Source organism: Aspergillus lentulus (genome assembly GCF_001445615.1).
Source record: "Aspergillus lentulus DNA, contig: Alt04, strain: IFM 54703, whole genome shotgun sequence".
NCBI classification, from domain to species: domain Eukaryota; kingdom Fungi; phylum Ascomycota; class Eurotiomycetes; order Eurotiales; family Aspergillaceae; genus Aspergillus; species Aspergillus lentulus.
In genome coordinates, this window is record NW_028322122.1 from 4,101,225 (window position 1) to 4,123,695 (window position 22,471).

The following is a 22,471-nucleotide window of genomic DNA, read 5'->3' on the forward strand; positions in this document are numbered from 1 at the left end:
AATACGTGCTTGTCAAAACAATTCATAGTTCATATCTATATATTTTAAATACTTGAAGACACCTTATAATTTGATCTAGCTGGTTCTCTCTAGTTATTAGTAAGAATAAGACAGCAAATATATAAGACGCTAATCGTACCAAGTAGAATATATAGATATCTACAATGCCTATATAGGTAATACTATAATCAGAATTAATATCCATGGATAGATATAATATACTAATAATAAGTAACTTACTTATTGTTAGTATATCATAAATACTACATAGACACAGTTATTTATCCGAGCAACCCGATAGATATTACATTCAGCTATGGTTGCGTTAAGGTCCCGAATTTAAGTCCGAGATTCGAGAATGGAGTATCGGGGATAATTTCTGACCATGAGTACCTCACGGAGCTGCACACTCCATCGAAAGAGACCTCCGAGTCTTCTAACGAGGTCTTTTGCGCCTCTATGCTTTAAATGCGCCTCGGTTTCATCGCATCAAAGATGTGAAATTCATTCCTCAAAAGTTGCTGGCGACAGTTTTTAACATTAACAAACCTGCCCACACGATGATAATCGTCGACAACCTTTGGTCTCTGGCCGTCGCCTCTGGGTTACTGGCCCTATTCCTCAATATACTGTGGGGGCGATTCAAAGAATACCAAGGACGCAAAGCCCATGGCTGCGGCGTTATCCCATCCTATCCTCAGTGGGATCGCATTTTCGGCCTCGATCTCGCCTTGAGCCAAATGAAGGCCCTCCGCGGAGACACTTTTATCCCATGGCTGGCAGCTATGCATGAAGGCCAACCGAGCACATTCAAGATCCGTTTCCTCGGAAAACGCCAAATTTACACCACCGAGACGGAAAACCTTAAGGCGATGACAGCGATCAACTGGAAGGATTTTGGCATCAGTCCTCTCCGACGCAGTACGAAAGCTTTCCACCCGTTCGCAGACAAAGGTGTCAACACCGTTGACGGGGACGACTGGGTGTTCAGCCGTTTCCTCATCAAGCCGTTCTTCAATCGCAATGTTTATACGAACACTGATCGGATCAGGCCGTATGTGGACTCGTTATTGTCTCTACTGCCGCCGGATGGAGAGACATTCAACATCCAGCCCCTGCTCCAGCGATGGGTAAGTCGCGCTTGCCAAAAAAAAAAAAGGCAATTTGAACGTTTCATTACAATGCTCATACGAACATAGTTCCTGGATTTGACCACTGATTTCATCTTTGGCGAGCCTATGGGGGCCCTCAATCATCCAGACAAGGCCAAAATCACTTGGGCCATGCTGGATGTTCTTCGTGGCAGTCGCCAGCGTATGCAGGTCGTTCGCATGATCAAGTGGTTCAACTGGGACTGGTGGCTCAAGGCAGTATACGAGGTTCATGCCTTTGTCGACACACATATCACAGCGACTTACAAAGAAATCGAAGCCCGCAAGGCACGCATCGCTGCTGGAGAGAAAGTAGGCCCTGAGCGGGAAGACCTTCTATGGTACATGGCATCACACGACTCCGACTACGAAGACCTGCGGTCTCAATTGGCCCTGCTGCTGGTCCCGAACAACGACACAACTTCGATCTTCATCAGTAATGCCCTCTGGCACTTGGCTCGTCACCCGGATGCGTGGGCAAGATGTCGTGAGGAGGTACTGGCATCAGTTCAAGGGGGTGAGGACGAAGCGGTTGGTCAACTCAGCTTCTCCACTCTCAGAGGCTTGAAGTTTCTCAATGCTTGTCTTGATGAGACTCTGCGACTAAACCCAAACAACGTCACCCAAGTCCGTATCTGCATGAACGACACGACCCTCCCACGTGGCGGAGGCAAAGACGGCCAGCAACCCATCTTCGTCCGCAAAGGTGACATGGTCCAAGTCACCAAGACAGTACAGCAGCGCAATCGGGAATACTGGGGTGAAGACGCAGACGATTTTCGGCCTGAGCGCTTCCTTGAGCTGAAGCCCTTCTGGGAGTTCGTGCCTTTCAGCGGTGGTCCTAGAAGGTGCCCAGCACAGATGATGGTCATGACGGAGGCTGCATACATGTTGGCTCGTTTGGTCATGCGCTACGAGCGAATCGAGTCAAGAGATGCGAATCCATATCATGCTATTATGCGGATTGGACCAAGTAACAAGACTGGTGTTTTGGTTGCCCTCCACAAAGCACGCGAAGGAAACTAGTATCGATGAACCACAGTCGGCATGAGAAGTATGTTAGCTGAAACTTTAGAACATTAGCTTGACTGTTAGACGCCAAAAACTGATCCATGCCTTGCAACTCTTTATTGTTCATATATCCGCGTTTCACTCGTTTCTAGATTCCTGCAACGGACCAGCACAACTTGGAAATCGAATGGAGACGATGCATTGACGCCTAGGAGCGACGGCTATGTTAGACGATCGAAAGCGACGATATTGTGTCATCAAATCTCGGCAAGGGATTCGTAGCCTAGCTGTTGACACCAATAAGGGCTGTATGAAAATACCTGTATTGATGTATTGAGGAGGTTGAACTGGTTTAGAGTGGGCTTTATGTCCGAGCCCCGAGCCCCGAGTCCGGACCCGGGCCCGAGTCCGAGTCCGAGAGCAAGATGGAACAGACACCTCACTTCAGCCGCTTGCCGACCCCGCGCTTTCCCTCCGACCTTTCCAACATCATTGATGTCCGTTGACCGCGCATTCAATACCTGCAATTTAGACTGTCGTCAAGATGGCTGAGGACCAGAGCCTTGGCAGTACCCGGTCAGCATCTTCACCCGCTCGTCGGAGCCGCCGACCTGCGCAATCCTGCGACCCGTGCCGCCGCCGAAAAGTACGTTGCGATCTCAAATCGCCATGTTCAGCCTGTCAAGTCTCCAGAAACCCGGTGACGTGCATATATCGAGGAGATCAGCAGCAACGTAGTCTCGCCCTGGAAGACCGTGGAAGCGAGGGCAATACTGTCCAACAACAAGTTCCTCGCTCGCTCAGCATTGCCCCAAAGAACAACATCGATCACCCTGCAAAGAGGCAACGAACAACGAATGAATCGGAGCAAATTCGGAGAGTAGAGCGACGTGTACAGCAGCTTGAGCACTCGGTTGTACCAGAAGTCGATCCCCCGCAGCACAGTCTCAGCAGCAGCAGCAACAATCATCTCACGCTGCTGGCATTGTCTGATCGCCTCCAACACGTCGAGCAGCGGCTTGCTGAGCTCTCCCAAGCTCGTCCTGCCCCTTCAGCTGTCACGGGCGATAAGACTCTAACAATTCCATCTGTCATCCCTCGACTTCGTCACAACCAGAAGAAGGTAAAACTGTTTCCTTCAAGCCACTGGCTGCACACTGCTGAGAAGGTATCGTTGAAGCTCCTTTCTAATGAACACCTTGACTGATTGAACAGTGGCTTACGTGTCAATAGTTCAGAGTCAGCCATTTTGGAGACAGGGACGTTGAATTGACCTTCGTGGATACTAAGGCCGAGCTGGCCGATTCGGTGAATGAGATACGCAACTTGCGACTCACGATGAAAAATGAGCAGGCACCGCAGATGGATGACCCCGTTCCTCAACTTCTGAGTACAATGCCGGCTCGTTCCATCTGTGACCGACTAGTGAATCACTACATGCGGACTTTCGAGTTGATCTATCGTTGTTTTCACATTCCCACATTCTGGGCAGAATACGAACAATACTTCAGCCAGCCGCAGCCTGTAGTTACAAACTTTGCAATCAAGTTGGGTTTGGTGTTGGCCATTGGAAGCGTCTTCAGCAACGACGACGACAAATTTCTACAGCGCGCGCGGCGTACTTGGATACAAGCTGCTCAATACTGGATGGTTGGACCGTCAGAGAAAGCTACCAACAATCTTGATGGAATTCAAATTCTCTGTCTTCTATTGGTTTCGCGGCAGATAACATTAGTCGGCCGTTCACCGTGGCTGTCGGAAAGTGGTCTACTTCGGGTGGCTATGGCTATGGGCCTGCACCGAGATCCACAACTGTTTTCTCTGTCTCCTTTTCAAGCCGAGATACGAAGGAGGCTTTGGACAACAGTCCTAGAGCTCGTAATCCATGGTTCCATGGACAGTTCCATCCCTTTGCTTCTTTCTTCAAACGACTTTGACGATCATATGCCTCTTAATGTCAGCGATGCTGATTTAGATTCAGCCAGCAAAGAGTCTCCATCTCCACAACCGTTGACAAGCTATACGGAATCGTCGATACAAATTCTCATGCGTCAATCCCTGCCGTTACGACTTGAAGTTGTCAGGGCGGTCCAAAACGAGCGATTAGAGCACTCATACGAAATGGCCATTGAGCTAGCTACGAAACTTCAGACAGTTTGCCGTACTCTTGCAAGCTATTGTCGGTCGCATTGGTCGCAATTCCTAGGCATGCATCACGCTTTCCTTGATATGCAGATCCGTCGGTATATTCTGGTTCTGCATCGGCCTTTCATGCTACAAGCACAAAAGGATCCCCGCTTCTACTTTTCCCGGAGGGTTTGTCAGGAGTCTGCAATGATTATCGCCACTTATGCCGAGCGACTTCGGCTACCTGCAGACTCTCTCGACGATCTGTCCAAGTTGATGGTGATGAGCACAGGGTCATTTCGCGGACCTTTGAGCCTGGACGTAATTTCAGTCTTGGGCTTGGAGGTTGTGTCTCAGCTGGAGGAAACGGGTTCCGGTCCGTCATCTGCTTCGATTGGTCTCAACCACACATTGGTCCTTGATCCTCTCGCTGAACTGGCGCGCGGCCAGCGAGCGCCCATCATTCGACTTTTGGAACACATCAATGAACAACTACTGCAGATCGTAAAGTTGGGCCATCCTACGTTGAAACGCTACATCTTTCTTGCTGGCATTCTTTCCCAGATATACGCCATGGAACGTGGCCAACCCATTTTGCCTGCTGTGCTGAACACTGCAAAAGACAGCCTGAAGGAGTGTTACGATGTACTACAGTCCTACAGGGCCGCCAACACTCCCCGAGAAGTGTCGCAAGACGTGATCGATAATGAACTTCTTGACGGCCTGGATTTTGGCGCAATGGTGGGTACAAATTACCAAATATGCGCCTCTTACATAGCACTACTGACTGAAGTCAGGACTCCAACTACCTGGACTTTTCGGCCTTTTTGGTTCCAACTATTTGATAGAGCAAGTTCACAGGACGATTTACGTTGCGAAATGAAGATCGTGATTAACTGAGGTTAATTCAATTTCTATTCTGTTCCATGTTCGATCGTCTCTGTCTCGAAAGGGTTTGCTTACAAAGGCGAGGTATGACCTGTTGCTTGAAGCAACACTTGTGATGCATTGTGCACCTTGTCCAGACTATCTGAGCGCCACGCTGAAAATCCATCAGGCCGCACGAGGACAAGACAAGCATCCCAAATTCGGGACGCATGAGTCTCATTCATCAAACAAAGTGTCTTTAAAGGAATACTGTGCTGGCGTGCTGCTTCTTCAAAACTGGCCAGTGAGATGGGCATCTGAAATTGGTCTCCGGCTGCTACTGCTTCTTTCTGCAGAAACGCGACCATGGTGAAGCCTTTCCCGAATCCATCGGAAATGGCGCTGCCGTCCGACAAAGCCACGTGCGGTACCCGCGAACCAGGAAAGGTAGTTGGGATGTAGTTGCGTGAGTCAAACTGTGGTGCTGCCTTTTCAACATCCACCTGCTCGTTCAGTACTGCCAGACTCGACTCGTAGCGGTATCCCATTTCAACGCCGAAGCTCTGGTTATGGTCATCGTTTTGCTGGATGTATTGATCGATTTCCTTACGCAGGGCTATGCCGCGCTCATCCATGGATTCGATGACGACCGGATCCAATTTCACAGCTGTTGAAAGCCCCATGAGTTTCATCATGTGGATTTTGCTCCAGTGTTGCATCAGCGCTGCCACAGGACGACGTTCCTGTTCGTATGTCTTCATCAAATGAGAGCCACCCCAGCCTTGAACAGTGGCTGCGAGCTTCCAGCCAAGATCCCAAGCATCAGCAAGGCCCATATTCATTCCGTAGCCGCCCGAAGGAATTGTCTGATGACAAGCATCTCCGGCAAGGAAGACGCGCTGATGATTGCCGCTCCACGTTTTGGCGAGAGCTACTGTCGGCGTGAAGATGGAGGTTGCAGTGACTTCGTCAATAGAAATCGGGTAGGGTGGGCCCATACCGCCAAGGACCCGGGCGACTGTCTTCTCGGCGGTCACATCGTCTGCATTGTATTCGGAGCCTAAATAATCGTGGACTGTCCAGGTCTCCTTTCCGTCTTGCGCGATGATGGCGCCGCCGACAGAGCCGTTATTGGTTGTAGGGTCCGTGGGAAAAAAGGTATGCCAAAACCGGCCCTGGCGATGGAGTCGCTCGAGATCCTTTGACTTGAAATGGGTCAAGGCCACGGCTCGATGCCTATCGTTGTTGGAGTTAGCTTTCAAGGAGTCTTATTGTCTCTTTGAGCACATGGGCCACCGGAATACATAGCAGCACTCACATAGGCCCGCCTTCTAGCTCCGCGCCCAAAGCTTTCCGCACCGCACTCCATGCGCCATCGCATCCGACAACGTATGGGACGCGAATTGTCTTGCGAATATTCGATGCTCGGTCATGGACATGAACCTCGACTGTATCCTCGTACTCCACTAGGCCTTCCACGGCCCACCCATAGCGAGTATCGATCAGTGGGTTCGCATCACATTTCTCTCGAAGCCATGGCTCCATGATATTGCTTGGAATACGTGCCCAAGGCTCACAAGGCATCGTACCGTCGTTATTCAACGAGATGTTTTGCCTGAACGCCTCAACGCTGGGCAGATCCCAGGAGGACAAAGACCCAGCTGAACCAAAGCCACTTGAGAAACGGACTGTGAAAGGCTCATCTTCTGCCACACCTACACAAACGTGCATTAGCGAATGAAATCTTCAATGTATTGCAAATCGGGTTTAGAACCTTTGGATCGTAGCTCATCTGCAATGCCAAGTTGACGGAAAATCTCCATCGTTCTAGCAATGACCAAATGCATCTTGGGGTACCTGTTGAATGTGGTTAGCACTCTGCAAGAGAAATGCCAGGGCCTTTCAAAGCTTGAAAGGTGTACCGTACCTTGTGGCTTCAATGTTCTGCTCGATCAGAACACTACCCTGGCCATGGTGAGCCAACACCAAAGCCAGAACGAGGCCTACAGGCCCGCCTCCCGATATGAGAATCGTGCCCTTGGGCAGGATCTCGATTGTTCGGATCTCTTCCATGGTGCTGCGTTTGCTCGTTTGTCGGAAATAATCTGTTGGTCGCAAACAACAGAATATTTTAAACGTAGACTTGTTGTTTTCGCATTTATAACGACATGCTTGCTGCAAGATGCCACGGATCTCCTTGAATACCTATTGTCTTGCTCCGGGGCGGGTGTCTGGGCCGAATAGCTTATGTCCGATCTGCAATTCTGCTCCGAGCTGATCGACAGAGTCGTCGGACACACCGTCGGGCCAGATCTAACACACTCATATCTCGCGGATTGTGAGTGATTTTTCTGCCTTCTCCGATGAGAATATCCGACGAATGGCGTACGTCTGTTTAATTTATATCGTCGCTCAGTCGCTCGTCTTCACACCCAGAGCGCCAAAGTCTAAATCCGGTCACAACTGGCGAGTTTTTACTTTTACTGTTAACATTCGTCAATACAATCATGGACGCCATTTTCGGCAACATAGTCTTGGATAGACTGCTTTCACAGCCATTGGTATTTGGCCTAGGAGTCGTCGGTGTTGTGCTTGTTGTCCTGAGCATCAGTGTTCGTGGTCTTCAGCGGAGGTACGCCTTCTGTAACGACCAGGGCAAACTCATCAAAGAGCTCAAGATCACTGATCTGCGTCTCAAACTGCTACAAAGGTTAGAATCGATTTGGTTCGAACATAATCGATGATTTTGAAACGTTGATGCGAGCTACTGGACTATAGTGCACACATCTCGCAGCAGGGTCGAGCCTTAGCAGGCACCGAACCGTACCTCATCACCTGTGGAAAATATCAGGAACTGGTCATTAGTCAACCAGCACACGTTCACGACTTTTACCGCAGCGACTACAAAGGTGCGTTTGGATCATGTTGCGCCATTATGAGGAGTATGGATACCTGACGATCGATGTGGAGCAACAGTTCATGGAAAACCGCTCAACTTCAATTTTGGCGGCTTGTTCGGCCGGTGAGTGGTCTCTGACAGCTCGATCTTGTGCATTGGACATTGTCGTTGACAGGAAATCAGATTTATGGGGACAGCCGTAGGACTTCGATACGGCGATGAGTGGCGAAAGATCCGCCTGCATTTCGATCCCCCGTTCAAGTTTCACGAAGCAGTACGCCGCCTTGGAATTTTTCAACGAGAGACTCTACTCTGGGTCGGAGAGCTGGCCACCTCATCATCCACCGATCTCAATGCTAGATCAGCATTCAAGTTCCTGGTTTTCCGGCTCGTCGCGCACCATCTATATCGAGACGCTTTTGATGATCGAGTTGCGTCTGACCCCAACATTTTCTCGTGGCTATGATCAAGATTACTGACCTCCATAACAGCTCTATTGGCAGTTGCTCGAGCTCAGCCACTTGCACGATCAAGCTGTCCATGATATTCTGACCTGTAAGAGCCATGAATCAAGATATTGGACCTTATTTCCGACATCGGTCCGCAAATCTGTGGACAAGTTCCTGTCGGAGTGGCGGGGTCTCAATCGAGCCGTCATTCACAACGCTCGGGGTGTACATATTTCCATCTTCTGTCATTGGTGTTTATTCGGACTGACCCGAGTTCATAGGGCAAGTGGGAATGCCCGGTTGAAGAAATCGCTCGCGGCTTCGATCCGTCGAAGGATATGACGGAGGAAGATGTAAGTGCCGTTCTCACTTCACACGTCAGGCCATAGATTAAATCACTGACACAATGAGCCTCCCAGTTCCTGTCAACACTTGGCGAGGTGCTTTTTGCCAACGTCGATGTCAGCGCCTCCGTCTTGAGCACGACCATAACAAACCTCGCCGCGAACCCGTCAATCCAGAGTGAACTTCGATCTGAGATCAGTAAATGGAAGTCACAAGACGAGGGAGATTTCTCCAAGTACCTGACCAACAGCGGCACCCTCCTGCACCGGGTCACCATGGAAAGCATGCGACTGAGCCCGGCGTTTTGTAAGTCGGCGCAAGATCCCTCAAATCCACTGGCAACACGTCAATGACCTTGCTAACGACCAGATAATAGGGTTCTCCATGCCCGAAACCACAGGCGAAGCCAAACAGATCGGCGGATACCACGTCCCGGCCAACACAACCGTCATCATCGACAATCGACGCCTCAACGAAGAAGCCGTGACCTGGGGAGACGATGGCGCACAATATCGCCCGGATCGATTCCTGGAAGTGGCCCCTCAAGCGTTGCGATGCGGCTTTATGCGCTATGGCACGAGCGCGGCTTCGGGCCGCTGCTTGGGCAAACATCTCGCAGATCTGATTTTCAAGTTGACGACCGTGGCTGTTGTCGAGCGTTTTCGGTTGGAGAGTCTGGCTGTCGGCGAGAAGCAGCTAGAACTTCAGAATCGGGATGCTGCTGATGTACGGTTGATCAAAATCTGAAGGCTTTGCTGGGTTGTTGTCACCAGGCGTTGGCAGCAGCAGTAGCAGCAGCCTTGATGTGGATTATCGTTGTGTGTCGTCCTCGTTCGTCTATGAGTTGTGTAGAACACGATTTCAAATATATTATCGCGGTTGCTTTCTCGATTTATCTGATTGCCTTGAATTCGCTTTTGTGCTGCCTGGGGTGATATGCCCCAAGTGATATACGCTTACCGTAAAGTACTTCTGTTTCCTAAGCTTTAGCATATGGCAAGACTAGTCTGGTATGGCCTTGTACACTTGGAAAAGTTTGAAATTGATCCGGTTAGTTATACCGATGCGATAAGTCTGTTAGTATATTCGTCTTGAAAGCTTCTGGGAGGCGACGCTCGCCGATATCGTTCGATCGACATTTCAAATCGAGGGCTATGGATGCACTTACTTTCTATAGCAGTAGAGCGGTACAATAGTTCCTAATCGTGTGGACGGAATGACATTGATCTACATAGGTCAAACGAAAGAAGTCTGTAGGATTGATAAGAACAGCCTTCTGAGGCAATATTTACCTAGATAACTAGACTCAGCACTACTAAGGAAAGTAAGATGCAATCACTCTACGCTTCATTCCCGTTCCCAGTTGAGACCTCCCCTTGTGAAACCTCCTCCCCCATGAATGGAAAACGCAAAACCTCGCCCCGTTCCACCATTCCCTCTAAGTAGGCCGTGATCAGGGGATCAATACCGGCTTGCAAAGCCCGATCGATCCAGTCCTGAAGTGAGCATTCATCAAAAGGAACTTCATAAATCTGTTCCATTCGCTGGCGAAACTCTCCCAGAGAAGTGCGGACACCGCCGGAGTGATGACGGAATCGAATCGCCGACGAATCTGTCGACACGTCAAGCAGAGCCAGAGCGTCGCTCACTACCTCCTGCGCGACCTCTTGCACGTCTTTGAAATCAAAGTATCCCTCAACTCGGTCGAAGACGGGGACTGTCTGCATCAGGCGCGAGTAACGGAGGATGGCGTTTAAAGCGTCTGAGTTAGGGGCTTCCGCGCCGACGACCACGCAGGGTCGACTGATTTGGATTGGGAGTTGTGGACATGATTTGTCAGCTTTAAGGTTCTCTAGGAACACTTCGCTGGCCCATTTGGATGCCATGTAGCCTTCACTTCCGTCCTTTGGAGGTGGAGAATGCGAAATAGATACCGGAGGGTAGGCAGTGCTACCGGAGAGAAGGGTGACGCGATTGGAGGAGAGGTAGAGCAGAGGGGTGGATCGAGGTAGAGCCATGGCGATCAGCTCGTGCGTGGAGTTCAGATTGGCCGTCCGAAGGGAATGAAAGTTGTTTAGGCAGTGACCATTTGAGCCCGCATGAATTATCAAATCCACGTTCGATTGGAGATGTTCATATTCGGGGACTGTAAGGCCCAGACGGCGTGACATCAGGCTTCCATTATAGTATGCGACCGATTGGGAGGCGGGGATCAATTTCTTGTCGTCATGGAGCACAGCAATGCAGTGCACCTTTCTTATCCTCGATCCTGTGAGCTCAGCCAGAGCTCTTAGAATGGCTCCACCAAGGAATGATGTGGCGCCCGTGAGGAGAATCTCAATCTCATGTTTCTTGGGACTTTTAACATCGTTACGACGGGTCGAAACTTGCCTTAGAGCGTCCCGAACAAGAGCTGGAATTTCTGTCTCGGTGTCCCATGAAATCTCATCCTGTGGTTGGTCGACTTGGCCTTGCTCCTGCTGGACCTGGATTCGAGCAGTCATCTCAGCAAGCGTGCTTGCCTGGTAGAGATCTCTGGTAGAGACTGCAACGTCCATCGACTCTCTTATGGCTCCTTGCAAGCGCATTAGGGCCATTGAGTTTCCCCCAACATGGAAGAAATCGCTTTCGGGACCGATTGATCGATCTGGGCCACCGAGAACCTTCTCCCAGAGTAGCCGGAGGTGTCCCTGACGCAATGTCAGTTTGTTTATTGTTCCATTGCTGGAAATAGGTCCGTTCGGTTGACCCGACGTGGCGAGATGCTGAATTGCCTCCCGATCGATCTTCCCAGCGGACGTAAGCGGCAGTGTGTCCATGATGATCAGCTTGGAGGGTTGCATGGTGGTCGGCAAGGGAAGAGATGCGTAGATCAGTAGCTGCTTTGTTTCTGTCTCTGTCAAAGATATTCCAGCTGTTAATGTCGCGTACGCAAGCAGACGGTCTTTGTGCGCCACTGCAACTACTGTCGACAGTTTGCCGTCAGAGCCAGCTAAGATTGCACCTTCGACCTCCTCCAACTCAATGCGGACGCCATTTAACTTGATCTGAGTGTTGCCGTCCAGGCGGCCCATGAAGAGCAAAGATCCGTCTTCGAGCAGACGTCCTTGGTCTCCTGTGCGGTACAAGCGCTTGAAGGGCCACTCTGTAGATGTCGTCGGATCCACGATGAATTTCGCTGCCGTCTGCTCTGGGAGACCGCAATATCCCAGAGCGACACCAGCGCCGCCAATGCAGATCTCGCCTTGCATACCGATGGGCAGGAAATGACCCTTACTGTCAACGATATGAACTGAGTAGTTTGGCAACGCCTTACCAACGTTCATCATTGATCGATGATCTTTCTCACCGGTCATGCTGATATGTATCGATTGGAAGGTGGCTGCAGCTGTGATCTCGGTCGGGCCATAACAATTTGTTAGTCCAAGGTGCGGGAGGTCGAGCAGCGCAAAGTCGCGACAAAGCTGTTCAGTGACGGGCTCGCCACCAAGGCAGGCGTGACGCCAAGCCGTGGCCTTGTTTCTGAGATGCTCGTCACTACCATACCGAAGCCACATCTTATATTCCGATGGAGTCGCAATGGTCAGGGTGACAGCTCCCTGCGACACCAAACGAGCAATTTCGACCGGGTCTCTTCGGGATTCAGACGGCACAATGAGCACTCGACCACCATTCAACAGAGCACTAAGGATCTGGATGATGGACATATCAAATCCCATAGAGCTCTGTTGCAGGATGGTCTCGCTCTGCAGCCCGAGTACTTGGGTCTTGAGAGAGATATGATTGATGAAGTTGCTCTGGGTCAAGAAAATGCCCTTCGGCTTTCCAGTCGAGCCACTCGTGAAAAGTAGTACAGAAGCGGAGTCTGTCGGGGGTTGGATGGGAACATCAGATGCTTGTCGTTGAGCCTCGCCATCCAATGCAATGACATTCATTTGGTGATCCTCGCTGGCCATTGATGAGATCAAAGCCAGAGCACGATCAGAAGTGGCAGAGTGGTGGATGAGAGCAATGAAGCGAGATGACTGAAGTATAGCTCGGTGCCGCTCGTGAGGAAGGCTCACATCCAGTGGGCAGTAGATCCCTCCAATATGCAGAATGGCCAACATAGCTGCGATGAAGTCGGGCGAAGGCTCACATAGCACGCCTACACATGAGCCATCACCACAACCGGCTTCAAGGAGGGTTTGAGCAATGGAGAGAACCTGTGCCTGTAGCTCATTGTAAGTTATCTCATTTCCTCCACAAGTGATGGCCAAGCTTTCTCCGTGGGACCTCGCAATGGTGACGAATCGCTCAGACAAAGTAGCAGGCCATGTAGCACTGTAATCAATGCGGGGACCTCTGCCTAATATCAGCGCTTTCTGCCATGCAGCTGGGTCATGGAGTTGACCATCGTTGGCAAGCTTTTCAGGATGAGCTGCAAAGTCGTGAAGTAGGCGCAAGAAAGAATCCAAGAGGATTCCACAGCCGTCTGAGTCATACAGATCACTATTGCAAATGACCTCGATTAGAGCGGATCCATTTTTGGATTCCAACACGCCCAGACTAATGTCGAACGGATTTTCGGCGTCCTGGCCGTCGACCATGGTCAGCTCACAGTCGCCCAGCGATATGTCGCTGATTGCACCCATCCGGTAATTGATGGCAGCTTGGAAGAGCGGCGTGTAGCTCGGGGACCTGGGTGCATTCGAGAGCTCTAGAATCGTGTCGAGCGATACTCCTGAATTGACGAGTCCTGTCAGCACTTTTTTGGAAGCAGTACGGGCGAGATCTGCGAATTTGGTACTCTTCGAGAGCTTGGACCGGATCGGCAATATGTTCATGAAAAATCCGATTATATCAGTGTAGCGCTCGTTGAGACGGTTGGCATCTGCGACACCGATGCAAATGTCTTCGATATTCGCGTATCGCGCGAGTAGAACCTGAAACGTCGCAAGCGTGAAGTGAAATGGAGTCAGGCCTAATTCACGGCAGGTCTTAACAATGGCAGACCATTGAGTCTGTTCTACGCGCGTGGATTTGTAGGATGTAAAAGGACCTAGACTTGCTGGACGTTTGGCAAGTCGAGCCATTGGCATGAGTGGGAGGATATCAACTGGTTCGGTGAATTCGTTCTTCCAGAACTGAAGTTTTGCTGTAGTGTCGAGGTCCTCAGATTTGTCCTCCGAAAGCAATCGTTCTTGGGCCACCAAGTCCATGTAGTCGATAGACCTCCGTTGTAATGTACCAGTCCGATATGCTGTGTGTAGATCCCGGAAGAAAATGGAGAGACTGAAAGCGTCCATGATGATGTGGTGATATCCCAAAATGATGGTGTGTTCCTGCTGACCACGCGGAATCACAGTCATCCCCAACATCTGGCCCTTCTCCAAATTCCATTTCTTTGCCTTGAGCTTGTTAAATTCTCGGAGGGCATCAGTTGCGTTCCCTTTCTCCAATTGTACAAAGAGATGTCTAGGTTCAGACATGACTCCTTGTACAAGTTGATTGTCACCTGGCCGCATGTAGAAACAGCTGTGCAATGTATCATGGGCCGTCATCACCACATTCAGCGCATGTCGAAGGCGATGGATTTGCAGATGACCAGTGACATTGTACACGAAGGTAAGGTTGCAATTCGTTGGGTGGCCGGAGTTGGCAGAAAGGAACCACACTCTCGACTGAGCTGACGAGATGGGACCTTCGCGAATGATCTCAGGGGGTGGCAGGTCCCCCGCGTCTTTGGCAACTCGTAGTGAAGCTAGATCTTCATCTGCCACGCTCAGATTGTCAATGTCGCTGCCAGTGGCAGGCGTGAGAACATCTAGGTTATCGCGGCTACTTCCAATTGAGCCATCCTGTTCAGTGTCATCGACACCGCTCTTAGAGTCAGTTGAAATGGAATCGTCGTGCTCATCTACGACCACCGCCGACTCTGAGGTCTGTCCCTCATCATTTGTCGGAGTCGACTGCTTATTGGCAAGAATGACTGCCAGCATTTTGTTCGCGGCCTCAACGCAAAGCTCTTCAATGCTGATACCACCCAAGATTTTGACGACGGGGATTTGGACCCCAAGTTCGATCTTGAACCAGTTGCGTATCTCAACTGCAACGAGTGAATCAATGCCTGCGTCCATCAAAGACGACTTGGGATCAACGGTTCCAGGCGGAAGCTGCATGATCGACTCCAGTTTGTTGGAAAACGCCACCTGGACCGCCAAGGATGCTTCTTCCTTGGATGTCGCCTCTTGAACCAGATGTATGACATTCTTCACCGTTGTCTTCTGCCCGACTCCGTCTTGGACCTCCACTGCAGGAGGGTTGAAGTGGGCGAACCGAGGGTTTGCAAAATAGTACGGTTGCTTGTTCGGAGGGACATATTCCCTAGAAGGGCCCATACCCATTGCGAAATCGAAAGGATCATCACGACCGTTGGGCCTGCTAGCTCTGATTGCTTCCGCAAATGCGTTGTGAATGTCAGACTCACAGAGCGGGCGGAACAGAAGTTTCTCGAGTCGCTCTCGCATGCTCTGATCTTGTCGAGTGATATACCCCACATCGGCGATATAACCAAGATGGACGATGGAGGCAGCTAACCCGCGGGTCCGTCTATTGGCAGCAAGGCTGGCCATGTACAAATTGGCGGCGTGGTAATTAGCTTGGCCGGGATTTCCGATGAGCATCGCACAGGACGACAAGAGAATGAAGAAGTCCAGGTCCTGGGCTCCTAACACCTCATCAAGGATTTGAGACCCGCGAAATTTGGGCTCGAGGACCGCATTCATTCCTTGCGCATCCATGTCCAGGAAAAGTTTGTCATTGAGAACCATGGCGCCGTTACAAACCCCTGCAAGCTGAGACATCGTGCTGTTGATCCGGGAGATGACAGACCCAACTGCAGCTCTACTGGCGATGTTCATCGGCCACACCTGTACGTCTGCCCCAAGTGAGCGCGCCTCGATGAGCCAATCTTCGTCCACGCTAGGATTTCTGCTTGTGAGAACAATTGATCTAGCTCCGTTCTGTACTGCCCACTGGCAGAGAGATAGCCCCATAGCGCCCGTCATTCCAATCATGAGGTAGGTCCGATCGGGCCTGAGCAGGTGGCGTGGCTCTATAGGTTGCACGGTGAGTGCAACAGGAGCTGTTGCCTCCCAGTCCACCAGCCCGAGACTTTTCACATTGCTCTTGCTGATGTTCGCGATCCCTTGTACATCGGGATTCAAGCCTTGCAGTTCTGAGATGTCATTCTGGCGAATGAATTCTGAAACCAGGCCATTTGCTTTCGTGAGCAATGGAGCCGTACCGAGTTGATCAATGGCATTCCTGATTAAGGAGCTATCAAGACCATATATTCGACAGGTGGCTGGAACGCACTGGACCAGAACTTCATTGCTTTGAGACTGCTCGGAACAGTCCAGGAGCACGGCGATGTCAACAGGTAGATCGAGTCTTACTATACGAGCGGACGATCGTGGGTGGATGACGATCCTGTCTTGACGCACGACAGCATTCGACGCGGAGAAATGCAACCGACCTTCGATCGTTTGTGAAATTGCTCGAGCCAGAAGATCGTCTGCATTGTGAACCATCGCGGTCTGATGACTTTGGACGACGCTTGCCAGTGCAAGCGCCATCAAGAACTTTTTTACCAGCACCAGGATTGCCTTGGTCGTAATTGTCTGATCGTCATCAACGAAGTGAAGTTGACTTCTTGAGACCTGGAGGTGTGAACGATTCAGCAAGGACAGGCACATGACGGGCTCACCAGAGGACTCGATAGTTCCCGCGGACAAGTAGTAGTTGGGTGCAGCGGATTCGTTGATACGCATCGAGTACTTGACTCGCACTTTGACAAGGTCATTCTCGGAATAAAGTCCGGGTTCTTGCACCTCAACCAAAGCCAGACCGCTTGTGGACGGTTTGATTTCAACAACTTGGTCAGCCAACATTGCGGGTCTTTTGAGCTCTCTCCTGGACGCATTGTAACGATCGTCCATAGACTTTATGGGCAAGATGCGAGGGACCAGGAGTTGTCCATCCACAGACACAATCTCTGGTTCGTTGAACCATAGGAATGCGTTATCGTTGTGTGCTGACGGGTTTGATGTCAGAGTAAGGCGTACGAATGATTCTAGAGCTGTCCGTGCTGTCGTGGCGGGGCTCTCTTTTGATTCCAGATCCAATACTTGCAACGTGAGATGAGGCAGCTCTTGAGAAAGGGCACGAGCAATGCCCATGAACATTGCAGACTCGGGGCTAGCAGAGCGATGGTTCTTTACAACCCAAAGTACTCGACTGGCGTTCGCCATAACAAGTTGCAAATTCTTCCAGCGATGTTCGTCCATTGTCTTGGAGAACAACGGGCTGTCTAACTCTTGCAAACAAATCACGCCCATGCCAGGTGTCAGGTGACAGCCCTCAATTGCGTCGATCGAACTCACAACTTGTGTCCGAGCTCTCCAACTTGGAGGCAAGAGCTTCTGTATCTCCGTCCGGGCTTTGGCGATTGGCAAAGTCGCGCCACCGATCAACAGCAACCGACTGTCCGCATCTAGCTGTTTGAGAGCAGTCAGAGGTTCTCGAATCTGCTCGAAGGTGTGATCCAACGCGCGGCTGACAAGTAATGAATTGCAATGTCTCCCACTGTCTTCCAGATCTTCGAACGTCAAGTCCAAGCCTGAAAATCCAGTGTCCAGGAGCAATTGATCCCACTCCAATGCTGAGACACATGGATGGAAGCGTCGTCCTTCGTCATCACCAAGCCACCAACCCGGAAGGCCACCCATAATGAAAGGATGCCGTAAAACATCGGTGTTGGTGATCTCACCAAGAATGAGGTAACCGCCAGGCTTGAGCAGCGATCGAACGTGATTAAGAGTGTTTTTCAAATCGCGGGTGGCGTGAAGCACGTTGACGGCGATGATCACATCGTATCCAGCTTCTGTGAAGCCCTGGTCGACAACGGGCTTCTCGATATCGAGCGCTTTGAATATTATAGGCTTGTCAGACGCTTGTAGCCGCTCATTCGCTTTTTCAAAAAATCCGGTAGAGATGTCGGTAAATGTGTACGAGTCGTAGGCGCTGCCGATTGCTTCCAAGATGCCTTGTGTGGTGCCTCCTGTACCCGCTCCGACTTCGAGTATCTTCGCACGAGGGAACTTAAACGTGATTTTCTGCAACAAACGCTCAATCTCTCGATTGATCGTGACGAAGCCACACCCTTCGACATAGTACCGGCCCAGCATGTTGTTCTCAAGCATGACCTCCAAGAGTTGTGTCTCACCTTTCACGACCTTAGGCAAGGTATTTCCAATTGCCACCACCAACTCCAAGTCAATTTGATCAGGATATTTCTGAAGTAGCGACTGGACGACCTCAAAATCATCTTCGAGCCATTCCTTGTCAATCAGAGCATGCTGTCCCCGTCGTACAAGGTCTAGAATACGCTCGAAAGATTTGATCATGCGTTGATGATGCAATTGACAGTGTTCGCGAGTTACAGCATTGAGTTGGTCTAGACAGTTCCTCAGATAGAAGAAGCATATGCGGTCAATTGTGGTGGCAATTGCACTCTGTTCACTGTCGTGATCGTCGTTTCTTTCCGGCTCTGGCAGATCGAGCGATATGTCCGGTCCCCAGGTCGTTTGACAGAAGATTTGGACATCATCGGACTCCTGGAGTTCGCCGGCAATCTTCAGAGAGAGGCCTTCCACCTCCAAGAATGGTTTGTTTGCGCGATTGTACACGTGCATGTCTCCCTCAATGGAGCGATAATCGCTGTGTGTGACAAACGACTCCGTGCCGATCTCTATCGATCCAGTCGTGTTCGTGACAGGTACACATGGATTAACAGTGACCCGCGCGATTCTGACCGGTAGGAAAGCTGAATGCATCAGCGATTTGGCCGGATACGACTTGGCCAGGAATATCGATTGGAACACGACGTCCAAAATGGCAGGATGGACGAGGTACACTTGATCGAGGTTGGACGTATCCCAGACGGCCTGGGTAACGGCATGATTAGACCCGCGATCGATACTACTCATGCCTCTGAAAATGCCCTGATAATTGAGGCCGATCGACTTGAATACGTCATAAGCATCGGCTACCGATACATTCAAGAGATTTGTTGGCGAGGCACGTCGAGGTGGCAAAGATTCCTCCTTGCCATCGCCAAGGTAAACCACAATACGGCCACTGCAAGCCCGCACTGCTGCTGTGCCAGAGCTGGGCCAATAGCAGAAATCGAATTCGGCCTCGATGATGTTACGGTCCTGCGAAGGTTGCACACGAGCGATGTACATAGTTTCGACCGAGTCGGGATGCTTAGGCACAGCGACTGGGTGGCGGACCTCGACATCTCGTGCCTCGAGCAGAGAGATCGGGCGCCCTGCTGCAAGCTGCCTACCGGCTTCAAGTGCGATTGAAACGTAGCCTGCACCAGGCATGAGCACTTCGCCAAGGATCTCGTGACCAGCGAGCCATGTATTTTCGTCAAGAGTCAAAATGTTTCTCCATCGCAGCTCGTGGGCATCATCGTCCGGCATACGGCGACCAAGGAGCCCGCAAGGGCTGTCCTGGCCAAGTCGATATCTCTGTGATAGACGAGATTCTCTCCAGAATGTCTGAGTATGATCCCAAGGATAACAAGGGAGGTCCGTTATGACTTCAGGCTGTCCGATTTCCGAGCCGCCAAGGCATGCACGACGAAAGCCGGCAAAATCTACTGATTTCGACCCCATTGTAGACCAATAGAGACCAAGAGCAGATGAGATTGCAACCAAATCATCTTCCCCACGTTTCAAAACACCAGTGTAGTGGGGAGCAGAACCGAAGACTGCCTTCAAGGTATCCTCGCTAGGACTCTTGAGCGCAGGATGAGGGCCAACCTCAACAGCCATATCGAACGGTCCTCCATTGGTGATAGCCGATTCAAGCGCCTGAGAAAACAGAACCGTTTGCTCCATGTTCTTGACCCAGTAGTCTCCCTTCAACGGGGACAGATCGCCTTCCAGGATCTCGGTATCACCACGTACACTTGAGCTCCAAACACAATCCTCAATCGGAGCACCGACGGCGATGTCGCAAGCAAGCAACGACTGAAGATAAGTGTCACTGCATTTCTTCATGTGATGCGAGTGATAGGCAGTGTCAACACGTAACGGGCGAGCAAACACGTCCCGAGCTTCGAGTTCCTTCTTCGCAATTGAGATTGCGTCCAAGTCACCCGAGATAGTGACACTAGTGGGCGAGTTGCTTGCAGCGACACAAATTCTTCCTCGAAAATCAGGGTGATTGCAGAACTGCAAGGCTTCGTCGTAAGAGAGGCCGGTAGCAAGCATTCCTCCGGGCTGGCCGTCATCGCCTTTGGCCAAATGCGCATGGAGACCTCGATAGTAAGCAATCTGCATAGCGCCGGTGAGGCTCAACATGCCAGCAGCATAGACGGCAGCTATCTCTCCAGATGAATGGCCGACGACGGCGTGGAATTTCAAGCCGGCTGCTTTCAGCACATCCACCAAAGCAATCTGTACCGCAGTACATAGGGGCTGGCTTACAGCCGCCTCTGAAAGGCGGGAAGAAGCGTTGCCTGCTTTGAGTTCTTCACATAGAGACCAGGCGGGGCGATCCGGAAGCGCGTTGAGAACGGCTTCGCACTGCTCTATGGATTGACGGAAAAGTGCCACGCGAGAGAAGAGTTCCATGCCCATAGTTGGCCATTGGGCTCCTTGACCAGTGAACACGCCGAGGACACCAGGTGACTCATTACGATCAATCAGTTGCGGCTGGAACCCAATTTGCTCTGGCTGGAGATTTTGATTTGTCTGAACGAATGCAGCCAAGCTGTCTAACAGAGATTGATAACTGCGATTGCTGAAATAGCACCGGACTTTGTGCGTCGTACGTCTGGTCTGCAGCGTCCAGCAGATATCTGGCAGATTCGCCGAAGGATTGGAGATCATGTAAGATAGCAAATCGCGTGCCTTATTCAGTAGAGCGGGGCCCGAATGGGCCGAGATCACGAGCGGACCAAGAGCTTGGTCTGCATGGTAACCGCTCTGCGCGACCTGAGGTTTATACTCCTCGATCAGAGCATGTGCATTGGTACCGCCGAAACCGAAGCTGTTGACACTTGCACGTTTCGGACTTCCAGAAATGGTATCAGGCCACGGCAATGATGTGGTGGGTATCTGCAGGCGGCCGTAAAAGGGCCTGACCGAGTCACTGAGTTGATTGAACAGCAGATTCGGCGGGATTGTCTGATTCCTTATTGCGAGGACTGCCTTCAAGACTCCAGCCAAACCCGCACAGCCCTCGGTATGGCCGATGACAGTTTTGACTGAGCCCACAAAGAGGGGAGCGACCTCATCAGAGGTCTCAGTGGGGAAAAAGGCGTCACGGATAGCTCGTGCTTCAATAGGGTCGCCCGCCTGCGTGCCCGTCCCATGGCATTCGAAGAATTGAGGGCGATCGATGAGTGGATCAAGACCAGCTTGTTTGTAGGTTTGGCGGATGAGGGCCGTCTGTGCCGCCGCAGTAGGCATGGTGATACCGGAACTGCGGCCGTCGGAGTTGACACCAGTTGCTCGTACGATTGCTTGGATCGGATCTCCATGCTGTAGCGCTTGACTGAGCGGCTTGAGGATCAAGGCAGCTATGCCCTCACCACGAGCATATCCATTGGCGGCCCGGTCCCACATTCGGGAGCGGGACTCGGCAGAAAGCATCGAAAGCTTCGATTCAGCGATGAACATCGCTGGATCGAGTATCAGGTTCACGCCGCCAACGATGGCGCTATCGCAGTCGCCCGAGCGCAAGGAGTGCATTGCCTGGTGGAGAGCGACCAACGAGCTGGAGCAAGCAGTATCGATTGTGACCGAGGGGCCGTGGAGGTCGAAGACGTACGAGACACGATTTGATAAGATGCTTCGCACCGTTCCAGTTGCGTTATATTTCGACATGGTCTCCGTGTCTCGATTTTGTATGTCGGTATAATCAGCGTTCATGGCACCAACATGAACGGAAGTTTGTGAGCCATGAACATCTTCCAATGTCCAGCCTGCGGACTCCATAGCCTCGTACACAGTTTCTAGCAGTATTCGTTGCTGTGGATCCATGCTCTCTGCTTCTGGAGAGGATATGCTGAAGAATTTGGCATCGAAGGCTTTGACGTCCTCATCGAGGAGGTAGCTTCGATTGGTGACATTTGTGGATCCATGGTTTGTCCCCTGTGCATGATAAAATCGATTGAGGTTCAATCGTGAAGGGGGAAACTCTTGGAGAACATCGTAAGGCGTCTTTAACAAGTTCCACAGCTTCGACGGGGTATTGCTGCCTCCAGGGAAGCGGCAGGCCATGCCAACAATGGCTATGGGATCAGTTTGTGATGAGCTCATGGCGGGCTATTCTTCTCTTTGTCGATTGTTTTGGGAAATTTGCAACTACGAGATCGTACACTAGGTTCCGGGCACAGAAAACAGAGGTGGTATGGAAACAACGAAAGCTGCAGGAATATTGAAGGCCAGAGGAAACGTGAACCAACCAGGACTGCTTATATTCAATTCATTGATTCCAAGGAACCATTGTGAAGAGGCTTCTTTACTTCCAGGCCTGGTTTTCGGAGCTGAGCATTTACG

At 51.0% G+C, this 22,471-nt stretch overlaps 4 protein-coding genes across 4 annotated transcripts; 2 read left to right on the top strand and 2 right to left on the bottom strand.

Moving 5' to 3' along the window:
- Positions 1-560: 560 nt before the first annotated feature.
- ALT_2614 (cytochrome P450 52A11) lies at positions 561-5,134 on the top strand (the record flags this gene model as incomplete). The annotated part of the gene is made up of 7 exons (XM_089599383.1): positions 561-1,130; positions 1,200-2,176; positions 2,521-2,659; positions 2,733-2,808; positions 2,882-3,330; positions 3,396-5,030; positions 5,087-5,134. The coding sequence occupies 7 exons, from the start codon at positions 561-563 to the stop codon at positions 5,132-5,134; spliced, it is 3,894 nt and encodes a 1,297-aa protein (XP_089456529.1).
- Positions 5,135-5,248: 114 nt separating this feature from the next.
- On the bottom strand, positions 5,249-7,229 carry ALT_2615 (uncharacterized protein; the record flags this gene model as incomplete). Its single annotated transcript, XM_033561195.2, has 4 exons — positions 5,249-6,392; positions 6,475-6,871; positions 6,931-7,013; positions 7,084-7,229. 4 exons carry the CDS (start codon positions 7,227-7,229, stop codon positions 5,249-5,251), a joined length of 1,770 nt encoding a protein of 589 aa, XP_033417086.2.
- Positions 7,230-7,663: 434 nt separating this feature from the next.
- On the top strand, positions 7,664-9,596 carry ALT_2616 (uncharacterized protein; the record flags this gene model as incomplete). Its single annotated transcript, XM_033561194.2, has 8 exons — positions 7,664-7,866; positions 7,935-8,065; positions 8,133-8,178; positions 8,239-8,329; positions 8,547-8,729; positions 8,786-8,857; positions 8,924-9,155; positions 9,226-9,596. 8 exons carry the CDS (start codon positions 7,664-7,666, stop codon positions 9,594-9,596), a joined length of 1,329 nt encoding a protein of 442 aa, XP_033417085.2.
- A 593-nt stretch (positions 9,597-10,189) lies between these two features.
- nrps14 (PKS-NRPS hybrid synthetase psoA) lies at positions 10,190-22,231 on the bottom strand (the record flags this gene model as incomplete). The annotated part of the gene is made up of 1 exon (XM_033561193.2): positions 10,190-22,231. One exon carries the CDS (start codon positions 22,229-22,231, stop codon positions 10,190-10,192), a length of 12,042 nt encoding a protein of 4,013 aa, XP_033417084.2.
- Positions 22,232-22,471: the final 240 nt, after the last annotated feature.